Consider the following 14,803-nt stretch of genomic DNA (forward strand, 5'->3'; position numbering starts at 1 on the left):
AAGCAGCGATTCTTAAGTTTAATTAGGTTAAGTTGAAATCATTGGGACCTTGGAGGTCTGTTGATATAAACAATAAACAAAAACATAAACAACAGAGAGGTATCTGAGCAGAGTTCTAGATTGATGAAGAGATAAGAGTAGACTGGCTACCCGATGATGCGGTGAGATGAGAACGAATATAGCCAAAGCTGGTTGGTCTATACTGATCGAAGGATTTATTGCCACTGACTTGTTCTTAACATTTTGTGCCCTATTTATATGACTGGTCCCATAGTCATCTAAATAGCCTATAATTGCAATTGATTCTTTGGCCGGGTTCCTTCTCGAATGTTCGCTATAAACAATACGCTTTGTATAGCGGATTCATTTCCATCCGTTCCTATCCTTTGACACAGGCATGTTATTATTTGTGATTGTTTATATGTTGTTTTGTTGTGCTGAACGGTGAACGGTAAGTTCTTTCTTTCTTTTTTTGTTTTTAAGATGCTTTAAACTTTGCAGTTCATTCGCCTCTAGCGATAAGTGTTATGTGTTGTACAATTGTGTGGAATAATAAACATTATTTTTGCAGGTTGTTACCAGTTGAGAAAACTAAGAGGTAAGTACCCAAAGGTATAAATGTATATGATATTCTAAATGCTCTTTTTTCAGGTGCTGCTTTAGGCGCTTTGTTGCGAAATCAAGTGTGTTGTTCACCCGTATAATGGAACAACGAAATTACTGATTATAAAGACAATAATATCAAAACAGAAGTTTTGGAGCAGTAAGTAATTGCATACTATTGTACGGTGGCTGAGAAGGAAAACAAAATGAAAAATTGCGCAAGTATCAACAAGTATCATATGCTGGTGGATCACACCAATGAGAAAATTGGCGGATTCCTCCGGTTGAAGGAGGCCAGTATGATAGCTCAGGATTTGGTACGTGGCTTGTTTGGAGAATTGATAACTTGAGAAAAAAAAACACTTGAGAAAACAATCTACACTTTAGGATTTAATTTCGATGCTTCTCGTACAAAAGTTGGATTTGGAATGTTGATATTGGAAAGGATCACTTTGTACGCTTCACTTATTTGGTCGTGTGCGTTTCGGTTTCTGTTATTGTGTACATCAGGATGTGCTGCTGTATATAATTGTATTTTCGGAATGGAGGGAGAGGCTTGGATGGGAGAAAAGGATAAGGATGGAAAACAAAAGTTGCTTTTTTTCTAGCTCCTTTTTCGCGATGTCGGTCGCGAACATATGCATTGTTGTTGACCATTGATTTGTAGCATGTATCAAGTCGAATCGATGAATTTGCGCCTTTAGCTGAATGAAATTATTCCTCCTGTGAACGATAAACTTCTACGATTCTTGTATTAATAGGGGTACCGGTGAGTTTCATCGTTTTATCAAAAATTAATGCTTTATTGTGCAAAAATGGTTTCAAATATAATATTCAATGTATTGCCCATCGCTAGTCACAACTTTTCCCCATCTTTCTGGCAATTCACGGATCCTTTTGTGGAAATAATCGGCCGGTTTGTCGGCTAACCACGAATCGATCCAATTTTAGACTTCATCAAAGTGCTGGTCAACCTGGCCATGTTGCCTCGATCGAAAAAGCTAGTAATCGGACGGAGCAATATCTGGAGAATACGGCGGCTATCCCACACCTCCTATTTCAGCGTTTCCAGGTATGTTTTGACCGGTTTCGCGACATGCGGCCAAGCATTGTAGTGCTGCAAAATAACTTTATCGTGTCTTTGCTCGTATTGTGGCCGTTTTTCCTTCAGTGCACGGCTCAAAACGCATCAATTGTCGTAGGTAGAGGTCCCCCGTAATGGTTTCATTCGGTTTTAGCAGCTCATAGTACACCACACCCAGCTGGTCCCACCAAATAGACACCCCCTTCTCTGACCGTGAATATTCCGCGTGGCCGTCGATATTGATGCCTTGCCTCTCATTTTCCATACGTTGCAAAAAAAAACCTTTAAGAAGGAATTCCCGCTCTACGCGCACTGGTAAACGATGTTTACTCAACAATTTTTCAAACGAGAAATGGATGTTGTGAGAAAGGATGAGCGAACGCAAAAATTATGTAGACTGATTTGGTGCAACAGATATTTGGCCTGTTGGAAATGGAATACAAATCAATAGAAGCAATGTATTATGTATTATTCAACTTTTTTGTGATTGTTTCTTTTGCTGAATATTGTGCCTCCAACGTAACGCTCTCGTTTTCGAAGTCCCTCAAATATTCATTTATTCATTCATTAAGAATTGATCCAGATGCAACTAAATACATATGATCACTAAATCAACGATAGTCCTACGTCACCCTGGCGGTTATACCACAGATATTACTCACTTCCTGTTTTTTCTTCATATTGAATTAAAAAAGTAACACTCCCCGCAAAAATACTGAAAACGACGCGCAATGACAGTAGCTTTTCAACGAATGTTCGAAAATTTGATTCACTGGAATAATAATCAAGTTACGCCATGTGTTGTAAAACCGATGAAACTTACCGGTACACTTGACACATTACCTGCTTGTTTTTTTTGCAGTTTTTATTTCAGTAATTAACATCAAAGATCCTTTTTTGACTAAATTTTGAAAAACTCTGAGCTGCAACAAAATCGCAGTTCTTCTCATGAATATCGATCGTGTGCGATGCAAAATAACAAAACTCAATTGAATAAAATTTAATCATTCGAGGAACGTTTTTCACAGTAATTGACCATTTTCTCTGTAATGATCAATTGAATACTCAGGCTAATTCGACCTCGAGCGCTCTACGTAGATCATATCACGACAAATCATCAGATAAAACTTTTTGAGTTTCAGAAACAGTTCCTGAAATAACAGTTGATGGAAACGTAATTTTGAACGCAACCCGTAACTTGCAGAATTGAAAAAACCTGATTTATTTTAAATTTGACATTTCTCCACCCTTCAAACGCATCGTTAATGCCATCTATAATTTACTGAACAAACAGCTTTATTCCTCGGGTAAAGACCGACACGAGAGGACCTCAAACCGACATTGAAAAATTTGCTCGACAGAGATCCTACTATTCGTTGGTTTTCAATCATGGAGATTTGAAAATGGTGAGAAGTTGTGTGTTGTCGCTATTGTTTGTTGTTTCTAATATTCTTTAATTGTATCTATTAAAGCTTAAACTGACAATTCATAGACTTTTAATCATTTGTTTTCCAATTTTTGTTAACATTTTAGTCGCAAATATTGAGCAGAATTCACGTCAATTGAGAAAATTTCAATTGCAAAATTGAAAATTCCTTCAAGTCAAATGGAGCTTTTTTATCTCATTTGTCTATTTATTTAGGCTCATTATCATTTTAACTGTAACAGAGCCGGATTTAAATTGTGTACATTGCACATATTTTATCGTATTTATAAATAGCACATCACACAGTTGCCATTTTAGACGTAAGTTACAAATATAAGTTAGAAATGTGGCTGCGAAGACTCCAAATGGAGCTTTTCGTTCTATTGTTCTGTAAAAGGTAAATTCAAGTGCTACGCGAACAATTACGAAAGCCATGGTTTTCTTTGAACAATGACAAAAACAACCTGAACAATTCGAAGCTTGAACGAACTTTTTTTTCAAACGACTGCACCAAGCTTTTGGTGAATTCCTTGACAAATTTACAGCTCAGATGATTCATTTGTTTAGCTTAATGAAACATATAAACTGATAGACTGACTAAAAAAAGCCATCAGACAAAAAATCTGAGAGTCTTTCCTGAATGATAAATTAACCATAAAAGTCCTTGTTCTTTAAATTCAAATGGTTCAAGAGTCGGCGGCAGATTGAATGAAGACGAATCTACATTGTTTGAGAGCGGCACTGTAGGTCCCCGGATTGATGTATCCCTTCGCACTGAAGGATATCGTGAATTGGAAAAAAACGCGAAACAATTTGCACTAATCCGATATCATTAGAATGACTTTCGAACACGATGCTATCAAAATCTCATTATCCCTTCCGCGATGCTTCGTCTTTTTTTTCTTAATGGAGTACTGTGAAATCCTGACGGTGGCGGTAAGGATAGAAATATTTCATCGTAGCATCTATCGTCTTATCCGTTGGCAGGAATTTTTCCTGCTGGTACTCTATTGAAACGGAATGTTCATCACCATCAACATTCAATAACTCTGTTGATTGCGATTCCATTCATTTTTCTCCTCTGCTCCACATTTTTGTTTCGTATTATTTCTGCGAGAAAACTCGTGTCGCTGTCTGGGATTTTTGAGCCCCGAGTCTACAAATAGCAAGGCCACACAGATTGTTGCTACCGAAGATGGAAAATAAGTTATTGAATATTTTTCCTCGAGCCAACTCGTGCACGAGCAAGTTCACCGATAGCAGACTTTGCACTGAGCACTTCATGAATAAAACAAAATACCAAACGATTGTAAGTTTTCATCGACCCTCATCGTATGTAAGCAGGACGACACAATTGTCGGTCTGTTGATGGGTTACAAGCCGCAATTGAAAAGCCGGAGTTGTCTTTGAAAGTGGAATCAACATTGCCACAAGAACTAATCGGATGTTATTCTCAGGTCTTTGTGGTTTCTCTATCGACAGTCAATTAGTTAGTTTGCCATCGTCCTTCGGGCAATTCGGAACAAACGTTCAACTGTCACATTTGTGGAACATCGTCGGTTGGACAGGAAAACCACAGATAAGCCATCACTCCGAGTGTGTGTGTGCCTGTTGTGTTTCGATCTTTCGATTGTAATTAAGTCTGGTGACAGCATAATGTGGTGTGGTTTGTTTAGGATGATGTGTGCTTTTTGGTACGGTGGAGGAAGGAGCCTTTATGAAGCAGATTGTGTCAGCGAGATACAATGGACGGTACTGCAAGGAACAAAATTTCATAAATACTGCAAACACAATGAATTCTAATTAGCAAAGCATCCATTTTCGGTGAATCTAGTTAGAAACATGCATATTCTATATTGATGAATAGTTAGCAAATGCTATGAGATTCATAATTTGGTGATATTCATCAGTTTTCATGAGGAGTACTGCCATAGCGATTATCAATAATGCATGATTCGATCGTGACTGTTTTGCAAATTATGATCGAATCACAAATAAATTTCTTGTGGAGGATTTTTCATAGTTGAATCCGCCATGAAGTTACCAAAAATGTCTGTGTATTTATTAAAAGCTAGTCTAACACATGACCACATTGTTAACGTAGGGTTATGACATCATTGCCGGTATATATTTGGTAGCACTGACAATCCGGACCGATGAATGAATTTTCACCTTCAGTTTTCTACCGAATAACACAGCTGCTGCTGGAAAATACTTTTTTCACATCCGACTTGGAATGTGTTGCATTTTGACACAATTTCTATCTTGGGAACAATGCTCGAGTTCACGAAAAATGAATGATGGACCGGGATGAAATCACCAATCATTCTTTCTGCAATAAAATTCAATTCTTTTTCTTCTTACTTAAGATATTAATTTAAAATGCATCGGAATTTTTAAAATAACTCTTCAACCTTCAAGGTTTGGTGACCCTGAAAAGGGCAGATTAGCTTGCGTGGTTTTGTAGAAACAGTTGTAAATGGTTGATACATGATTTGTTCTTATTCTTGTGAGAGAACAATACCCGAGATTTGTGTCCTTATTGCCAGTTGAAACGAGTAGTAATTACAGAGAGTATTTCATTCTTGGAATATATTTCTCTCGATTGGTTTCTTCGATTAATTTTTCACAAATTTTCTGTCCTTATCATATGCGTAAACTACAATATTATCTGAGATTGAAGAATCCGAGTCTGATGTAACATCTGTGTGCCTTATGTGTTTTTTATTTGCTCATATTCCTATATTATATCCACTATCTTTGTCTAGTCGCTGGCATATCATACTCAAATACGAAGTGTTATTATAATTTCGTTTTCAATGATCAATGTGTATTAATTATCAACACATTTAGCTTCAAATACCGTTTTATCATTCTTTAGAACATCCCTTCAATTTCTAAACAAAAAAACTACAAAAGATTAATCTTTTCTTTGTTTCCTATTTTCAATTTCTCGAAAAACTTGTTTTTTTTCAAAACGAATTATCAACTGTTAAGCGAATACGTGCTTTACAAGAAAACAAAACACATACCTGGTCCAACAACCAAACACCTGTAAACCTTTCAGCAGTCATCAGTTTCTATGCTTCTACTTTTTATTTTCATGTTTCTTTTCTGGTTCGATTTGTGTTACATCTTTTTTCTCTTCTATTCCTTATTTTCTCGATTATCTCTGTACTTCTTTTGCTTTGTATTTCATTTTGTCTCTTTCTTGTCTCCATTTTTCTGTTCGTATTTTTTAGATTTTTTTTCTAGCGTTTTGCTGTGATTCCCAGCAGTTTCATCGACATAAATTTGACTGATTTTGATGAAACTACTCTACTCTCAAACTGCAAACTCTGATCCACAATGTCACACTTCCTTTTTTATTTATTCTACTTGCCGACGACTCCGACTCTCAACTCTCTTCAGTATCACTCAGATTCATTCATTTTCTTGCCAACGTTTTATATGTTTATATCAATCTCTAAATTCGTGATAATGTTTCAAAATTTTGATCTTCCTGTGCCAAATCTGTAGTTTTAGTTCTTTTATTCTTTCTCTCCAATGACGATGTTGTGAAATCCACGTACATTCTCTTCAATAACTATTTCATTATCTTTTACTTTCCTTTTCACCGTAAATATATTTTCTCACGTTGCTTTCCACATTCCCTGCATATTTTTTTTCCCTTTTCTTTTTTCTGAAATATATTGTTCAATCTAACAGGGGTTCCCAAAAATTTCTTTTGAAAAGTTATTCTAAAATTTCGGCGTATTCTTAAATAACGTTCAAAGTGATAACCAAGCAAATTGTTTTTTTTTTCGGGAAAGAGCTTGTGTAAATTTGAAAGTATTATATGTTTATTGAAAACTTTTTCGATCGATCATTCAGCTATTTGCAAATTTGTGCATTGTGTTCGGGCCAAATGCGACGTCAAAGTGCAGCGCATCTCAATCCGGCAGTGCAGAAGCTATTTTTTCAGCGGTAAGAGATGTGTTCTTCGGTTAAAAACTGAGTGTGAAAATTTGTTCCGCAATTTTGATAAAAATTTGTCGTTTATTGTTGTCCTTAAATCCGAGGTACTGAAAATGGTCCATAAGCTCACCATTTCAGAGTCGCTCTAGACAACGAGCTATCAACAGTACATGCTGAGGCTGAGAAATAATTCGATCTTTTTATTTTAATTTTCTTTTCGTAATTATTGATGGTATTTGCTTTTTATAGTTTACATGGTCTCGGGATTAAGGGATATTTCTTAATATTTTTGTCTCGAAGGCCGAGGTTGTTTTTGCATAAATGGTGCTTTTGTTTTTTTCTTCGTTTTCATTTTCGATTTTTCAAAGTTAACTTGTTTTCAATCTTCGTTCAAAACTCCTATCCGACTAGTCTAGATCTATGCAAACATAATCCAAATTTTTCGCAAGCATAATATTTTTTTCAATGAAGACTAGCTCATTGGCTTCAATTTAATATGTCGATTATGTGGATCGATAGTTTAACAGTTATGAATTTAAAAGAAATATTTTTCTGAATAAAAGGGTAAGACATTAATTCTCAGACGATCGGTAAACTTTGAAAAATAATAAATCAAAAACGAAAAAACACATCTCTGACTTCCGGATATGTTGTGTGAAAAAAACTCAGCTTTGAAGAAAATAATTAATATATACTATAAAAAACAAATACAATCAATAAGCATGAAAACAAAATCAATTTTTTTGCAGATATAACATTTTCGTTTTAGAAACGACTTGTCAATTAACTTTAATTTAAATTAAATTTGACTATGTCGATCATGTGAGTCGGTCCAGTTGTTCGAAAGTCATTTTTGGAAAAAGGGCTAAAATTTAATTTTTGGACCACTCAAAACGAATATGGGCACCCTAATGAAGAAAATGAAAAATACGGGTCTAATATTTAGCGATGAGAAACCAAACTACCAATTTTTCACGAAAATCTGAGAACTACTATATCGGTTTCGCATCGAATAGCTGTATTATAAGAAAGAAAGTTGTATACTTTTGGAAACCAATTATAGAAACATTGTAGAATATTTTTTTTTAAATAAAAATTGTAATAATATTTGCAAAACAAAACATTGTTAACGATTAACAGTAAACCAATTAAAAACCAGCCGGCGGCGGCCAGATGTCCAAATTACATGCCGAAAGTTTAGGTCAAGTTTGACTTAAATCCTTTTTGATAACATTTTTCAAGGAAGATTTGAATGAACTGAAAAAATTTAAACACTCTTGTAGCGTTTAATTATAGGGAGCTTCGCTGCGATCAACCGTTCACCACGCTGGTCTAGATCCAAGAGCCCCCGATTCCAATACACCCAGGTCTTTTTTATGCGGGGGATACGTACCTCGTAAAAAAACCGCGTAAAAAAAAACCGCGTTAATTGGAAAATCCGCGTAAAAAAAACCGCGTTAATTGGAAAATCCGCGTAAAAAAACCGCGTTAATTCGAAAATCCGCGTAAAAAAAACCGTGTTAATTGGAAAATCCACGTTAATTGGAAACTCCCCGTAAAGAAAAAAAGGTCACATAAAAATCCTCTTGAGAATCGTGATGGGGTGCGGCATACGCTCTGAGGGAGCTTGAAAGGGAGAGATATGAACTGAGAGAGAGAAGTGATGTTGCTCAGGTTTACGCGCAAAAATCGGAAAATCCGAGAAAAAAACCGCGTTAATTGGAAAATCCGAATTCTAGTAAACATTTATTGTAACTCATTAGATTTGTGCTCCCGTGGCCGAGTGGTTAGCGTCATAACTAACATGCCGGGTATACGGGTTCGATTCCCGTTCTGGTCGGGGGAATTTTTCGTCAAAGAAATTTCCTCCGACTTGCACTGTGATCACGCGTATTCTAGAGCTTGCCACTCAGAATGCATTCAAGGCTTGTTATTTGGCATAGAAATCTCAACTAAGTACTAATAAAAAATGACGCAAGTAATACTACGTTGAGACGGCGAAGTTCCTCTAGGAACGTTAGTGCCATTGAAGAAGAAGAAGAAGAAGAGAACTCATTAGATGAGCGATTTTAGGGGGTATGACGAAGCGAGGTGGAGTGTGACAAAGTAGTTGTCCAGCCTAAGGTAAATTTTATGGTTTAAATGCTCAAAAAGGTGCGCCTGAGGGAGAGATGTGATATTGCTCAGATTAAAAATAACATAACAAATTAATTCAAAAAAATCCAAATGTTTAATATCTTTGTTTTTTAAATTAATAGAACACAGATTCAACCAAAAACTGATAGAATGTATCGTACAATGCTTAATCGCTATCGTAGATAACACCACATCGTCGGCGTTTCAACGGGCTATCGACAGGTTGTGGTTCCTCGCCGTTTAGCTGTGCATTTTCGGTAGTTTTCTTCTCGTATTTTACCAGCTCGGTGTATCGTAGTAAACAGTGCCTTAGATCGTTACGGAAGGAGATGGCTCGCTCGATACAAGGATCGTTTGTCACAAAAAAATCAGCAAGCGTTTCAACAAGTTGCAAACCTTCCTTAATCTTGCTCTCGGTGAATTCCGTTTCCTCGTCATGATCAATATTTGCTGAATTATTCACATAATCCAGTAAATCTGCATCCTCGAAAAATGGTTCCCTTAACATTTCCGCAATATATGCGGTGGAAAAATCATCGAATCCTTCACCGCCAACAGCATGGGCTAGAAGAAGTATTTCGCCCTCTTCGTTACTTGCTGGCATCGATGAATGTACACAGTCAGGCCACAATGGCTTCCAGCAGGCATTTAACGTTGACCTCTTCAACAGTTTCACTGCAACCTCAATGGATTCTACGCATTCACGCATTGTAAAATACTTCCACGCTTCTATTATGGTCGATGCATTGCCTGTATCGATTTCATCCAAGATGTAGCGGAAGGTAGTTTTAATATGATCGAGCGGCTGTATTAAAGATGTTGTATTCGGGGTAAGGAATACAATTTGCACATTCGGGTGCTCGACGCGCAGATGCCCAGGAGCGTTGTCAATTACGAGAAGCACTCGAAACTCCAGTCCTTTTTTAGCAAGATAAGGTTTGACTTCCGGCACAAAGCATTCTTCTAGCCATCTCCTGAAAATCTCCTGCGTTACCCAGGCTTTTGCATTCGACATCCAATGTACTGGTCGATCATTGAAGTTTAAACACTTCATGGATCTTGGACGTAAAGATTTATGCAAAGCAGTGGTTTCAGCATTCGATCTCCTGAGGCATTGCTACAAAAAAGCAATGTAATCCGGTCTTTAGCAACCTTGAAGCCAGATGCCGACTTTTCCGCCTTTGCCACATAGGTCCTACTCGGCATTTTTTTCCAAAACACTCCAGTCTCATTCGCATTAAACACCTGATCGGGGTGGTACTTACCATCTTCGATCAACTGTTTAAACTTGGCTGGATATGATTTGGCTGCCTTCAAGTCTGCTGAAGCACTTTCGCCTTTAATCTGCACATTCCTTATCGAGTGCTTCCGAATGAACCTGTAGAACCAACCTTTGCTAGCGGAAAACTCCAGTTTCTTTTCAGAGAAGCTCGACGACTCTTCTTCCTGAAACTTCCCATAAAGCCGCAAAGTTTTAGCCATGATGGTTCCTTGGTCCAAGGGACAACGCTTCTGCGACATGTCTTCTATATATATAAGCAACGCTTTTTCCATTTTGTTCATTATTGGGTCTCGAATGTACGAATGAACGCTTGGCGGTGCAATCTGCACTGCCCACCACAGCTCTCTTGATAGTCTCCTCGCTTTTTTTATAGTACGTACTGTCGATTCGCTGAACTGGAACGTTCTGCTGACAGCGGCAATAGATTGTCCACCTGACAAACATTTCAGTACGTCCAGTTTTGTTTCCAACGTGATGGACTTTCGCTGTTTTTTTGTTCGTTTGCTGCGGAGATGCCATTTCGGACTGTATAAAGAAAAAAGCCATTTTGGACTGCAAATGCGTAAACGAGGGAATACAAGTACTTAACTAAATGTTTGTGTTATTGAAACAACCAGGTCCACACCGTTCCGGATAGCAATATAATTTATTCTATGAATTCGTAGCAAAGCTGAAATTTGAACTTTACAATTTGGTAAAATATTGCATATTTGCATAATTACATGTACAGCTATTCATCTATCTCCACTAAATTCCTCCAACGTGTTTGGGCGGTTTGAGGAAAACCCGCCGACAACAATGATTTTGGTCAACTACACACTTACTAAAAATAAACTAATAATTTGTAGGGCTTAAATGTTCTCTATATTTATCCTTTACAATGATTTGCTTGCACTTCCACTTCGTTACGCTGCTGTACTTCGGTACCCCATCGATAGGCTGATGCGCAGTAGGATGACGTGACTGCGTTGATGTTGCTGTTGTTGTTTTTTTTTTCATCCTTTTTTGCTCTATGTGGTTCGTGTGTGGCTCGTGTGTGCAAAGTTATTTCGGGTTCGGTTGTTTTTAGTTCCTCGGAGGTTGTTTCATTCCTAATTGGGATTGATGCTATGCATGAAATTAATTGTGTGTGGCTCTCGACGAGCGGACTTAAATACATGTACATGAATCTTTCTTCCCCCAGCCGTTATGTGGGGTTGGATGAAACTTCGTTGCACACGAAGGTCGTACGGAGGATTTCTGCTTCGCAGTGGTGTGCTCATCAACCCATTCTTGCACAAGCTTTATGCTATCTCGAGATACTTCTTCTTGCACTTGCAGATTCATCAGCTAGCGACCCAGCTTGTATTTCTCCTGGAAATGCTTTCTCTGCAGCGCTAATTGCCTCTGTTCCAACTCTAACTGCTTCTGGTCTAATTCTTTCTGTTCTGTCAGGCATTTGCGTTGCAAAATCTGTCCTCCGACTTGACGTGGTCGTTCCCATCGAAACTGGCATAGGCGGTGGTGAACAACGCGGGCAAATTGAATCTGTGTTCGCTACAGATGCATCGAACCTGGCACATAGGTGCGGCACTAATATCCGTCAATAGCACTAAGTTCCGTCATATGGTCTCAGGAAGCATGAGGGACAGATTTGATATTGCTCAGTTTTTTTTACGCGGTGACCGCGTTAATTGGAAAATCCGCGTAAAAAAAACCGCGTTAATTCGAAAATCCGCGTAAAAAAAACCTCGTAAAAAAACCGCGTAAAAAAAAACTTGGGTGTATTCGCTTGCCTTTGATACTTTTCGTGGTTGTGTTACACACGCACACACATTGATGGAAACAGTATTCATTCCGAGCGAGATGAAAAATAGAAGGTGGGAAGATTCACGGGCTTTGGTTGTGTTGAACTTTGATTGTGTTAGTAGCCAGGAAGATAGTAAGTCCACATACCAGGCATACCAGTCAGTTACTCAAATGGTACAAAATCGAATGTGTCAACGAATAACGTTGGAAGAGGATATACAGAACCTAATTACAGATTTCCAGATCATATTTTTCGCATTATGAAAAAAACAGAACATATTACGAACTAAAATGTTTAATTTTTTTTTTAATTTCAGAAAAAGTATTCTAATGTCTACTTTTTTTGGATTCTAGAGCAATTTCATGGAAGTTTGACTTTTGTCAGCAATTGTTATTACTGTATTTTCACGATTAGGGTGCTGAGAACTTCAGTCGTCTAAAACTAAGACGCAAGCGGAAAACTTTTCGTCTCAATCTAAGTCATACGGAGTCAATTAAATTTATTTTTCAAGTTCATTTTACCTGAAAAAAACTTGCTACCTTTTTTCCCATGCACTGTAAAATGTTTATCCGTCGAAGGAACACAATATTGTGTGACTCTGACTTTGTTCGTTGACGTTTTTGGTCGACGTAACGAGAAGTAAAATTGAATTGAAATTAAGTTTGGAACACAGATTTAAAAAATCTTCCCACCTTTCATTTTCCATCTCGCATTCGAGCGGGTTCTGTATGTGATCCGCTATAGATGGATTCTGCAAAAAAACACTGAATCAAATAACCAGTGCTATTTCCAGGACTCTACAACTCTGTAGCTCAAGACAACATCATAATCATCATCAGTGAAACATCTCCTGCGAAAGAATGTTTCAATACAAAGTCTCAGTAAAACAAACTAAGAGGGCCGAGAGGGAGTGTGAAGGAACTGAAGTTCTTTATGTAGAAATTAAATGTTAACACATCAGAATCCAATGAAAATTAACCCAATAACCCCGTCGATAATACTAAAGTTATGATCCAGCAACACCAATGCCAATGACAAAACCAAAGGTTCTTTCCAGAACCAGCAAAGTTTTTGTCTGATAAAATTCGGATATCCAGTTTATTTTACATGTACCTCCAATTACTCAGCAGTTTCGAACAGTTTCAATCATCAAATGATGCTCCCGCCTTCTAAATTCAATGAAAACGACATGAGAAACGATCGAAAGGCAATATTTCAGTAGAGTAGTGCGGGGCAAAGGTACGCATTGGCCATTCTGAAGCAAACGAGCATAAAATTTCGACAACAGTGTAGACGTTTGATACATTATTACACCAGCAGCTCACACATATAAAAAAAGATACATTTCATGAAAGTGGCAAAAAGTTATGAGGTAAAAAGAGTTTTGCGATGTTTTGATCTAATTTTTTCAGTTTTGGAGATGACGATGATGGAGATGGAGATGGAGATGGAGATGACGATGGCGAAAGTTCACACCAGAGTTTTGCTCTGAAAAAAAATTCTGAAATGTTTTCAACTACATTTTTAACGGGACCCTCAAGAAGGAAACTGATTTGAAGAAATGCACTCCAGAAATGCTCAAATGGCCCGACAGAGGCTTTGGGAGGGATTCTCGAAGCGTCGGATTGCGGCAGACCTCGATATTTCTGAATCAGCTCTGAGGAAGAGGCTCATACCAGTGATTAAAGATTCGAATCTTCTTTTATTGACATTTCTACTTCTGCTGGGATGTGTCAGCGAGCACCTAGGGCGGTTCAGACCTGTCTGAATTTACGAGTGAGCAGTCTGAGGATCTGGCGGACCACTGCCGGGCACTGGACAAAGCTTTCTATGGTATGACTCTCAAAGATTTACGGCGTCTGACGTTTGATTTTGCGAAAGCCAACAACCTCCAGCACGAATTCAACCAAGTTGCAAAACAGGCAGTAAGAGAACCCCACAACAGTACAACGAAGCATCAGCGCTCCAAGGCAAAGCGTCGAAATCATCAGAACCGAAATCCAAGATGAGGAATAAAAATAAACAATTGCTTAAAAATAATTCGAAATCAATTTCAAATGAAAAATGTTTTTATTTTCACCATGCATTCAATTCAATAACGGTTATGTTTCGTTTATGTTTATGTTTTCACAATAAACTTCAAATGAATATTGTTTTTTCCAACAATGAGTTTCAAATAAATCAAGTGAAGGTAACTATGTATTTATAAACTTGATCTATATATCTGGTTTCCGTTCCTCATTATTTAACTCAAGAGCGGAGAAACGGATTTAAACAGTCAGTATCAGGATTGATGCGTCTTAGTCTGCATCAGATTTATATGTCAAAAAAGAAATTATATACCGCGAGTATAGATTACGTACATAAAAATTATTTCTGTGGGAACTTGAGTGTTCGAAATAATTTATATCAATATATCAATTGTGGTTGGGACGAAGTTCGCCGAGTCAGCTAGTTTGTTAATAAAAACGAATTCTGTTTCAAATGTTGGACACTTTCGAATATCTGATATTGTCAGTTTCCTCC

At 37.5% G+C, this 14,803-nt stretch overlaps 1 protein-coding gene across 1 annotated transcript; it reads right to left on the bottom strand.

Moving 5' to 3' along the window:
- Positions 1–9,372: 9,372 nt before the first annotated feature.
- LOC129773366 (tigger transposable element-derived protein 1-like) lies at positions 9,373–10,260 on the bottom strand. The gene has a single exon (XM_055776964.1). It carries the CDS (start codon positions 10,258–10,260, stop codon positions 9,373–9,375), a length of 888 nt encoding a protein of 295 aa, XP_055632939.1.
- Between the last annotated feature and the right edge of the window lie 4,543 nt (positions 10,261–14,803).

The sequence above is a fragment of the Toxorhynchites rutilus genome, chromosome 3 (assembly GCF_029784135.1).
Source record: "Toxorhynchites rutilus septentrionalis strain SRP chromosome 3, ASM2978413v1, whole genome shotgun sequence".
NCBI classification, from domain to species: domain Eukaryota; kingdom Metazoa; phylum Arthropoda; class Insecta; order Diptera; family Culicidae; genus Toxorhynchites; species Toxorhynchites rutilus.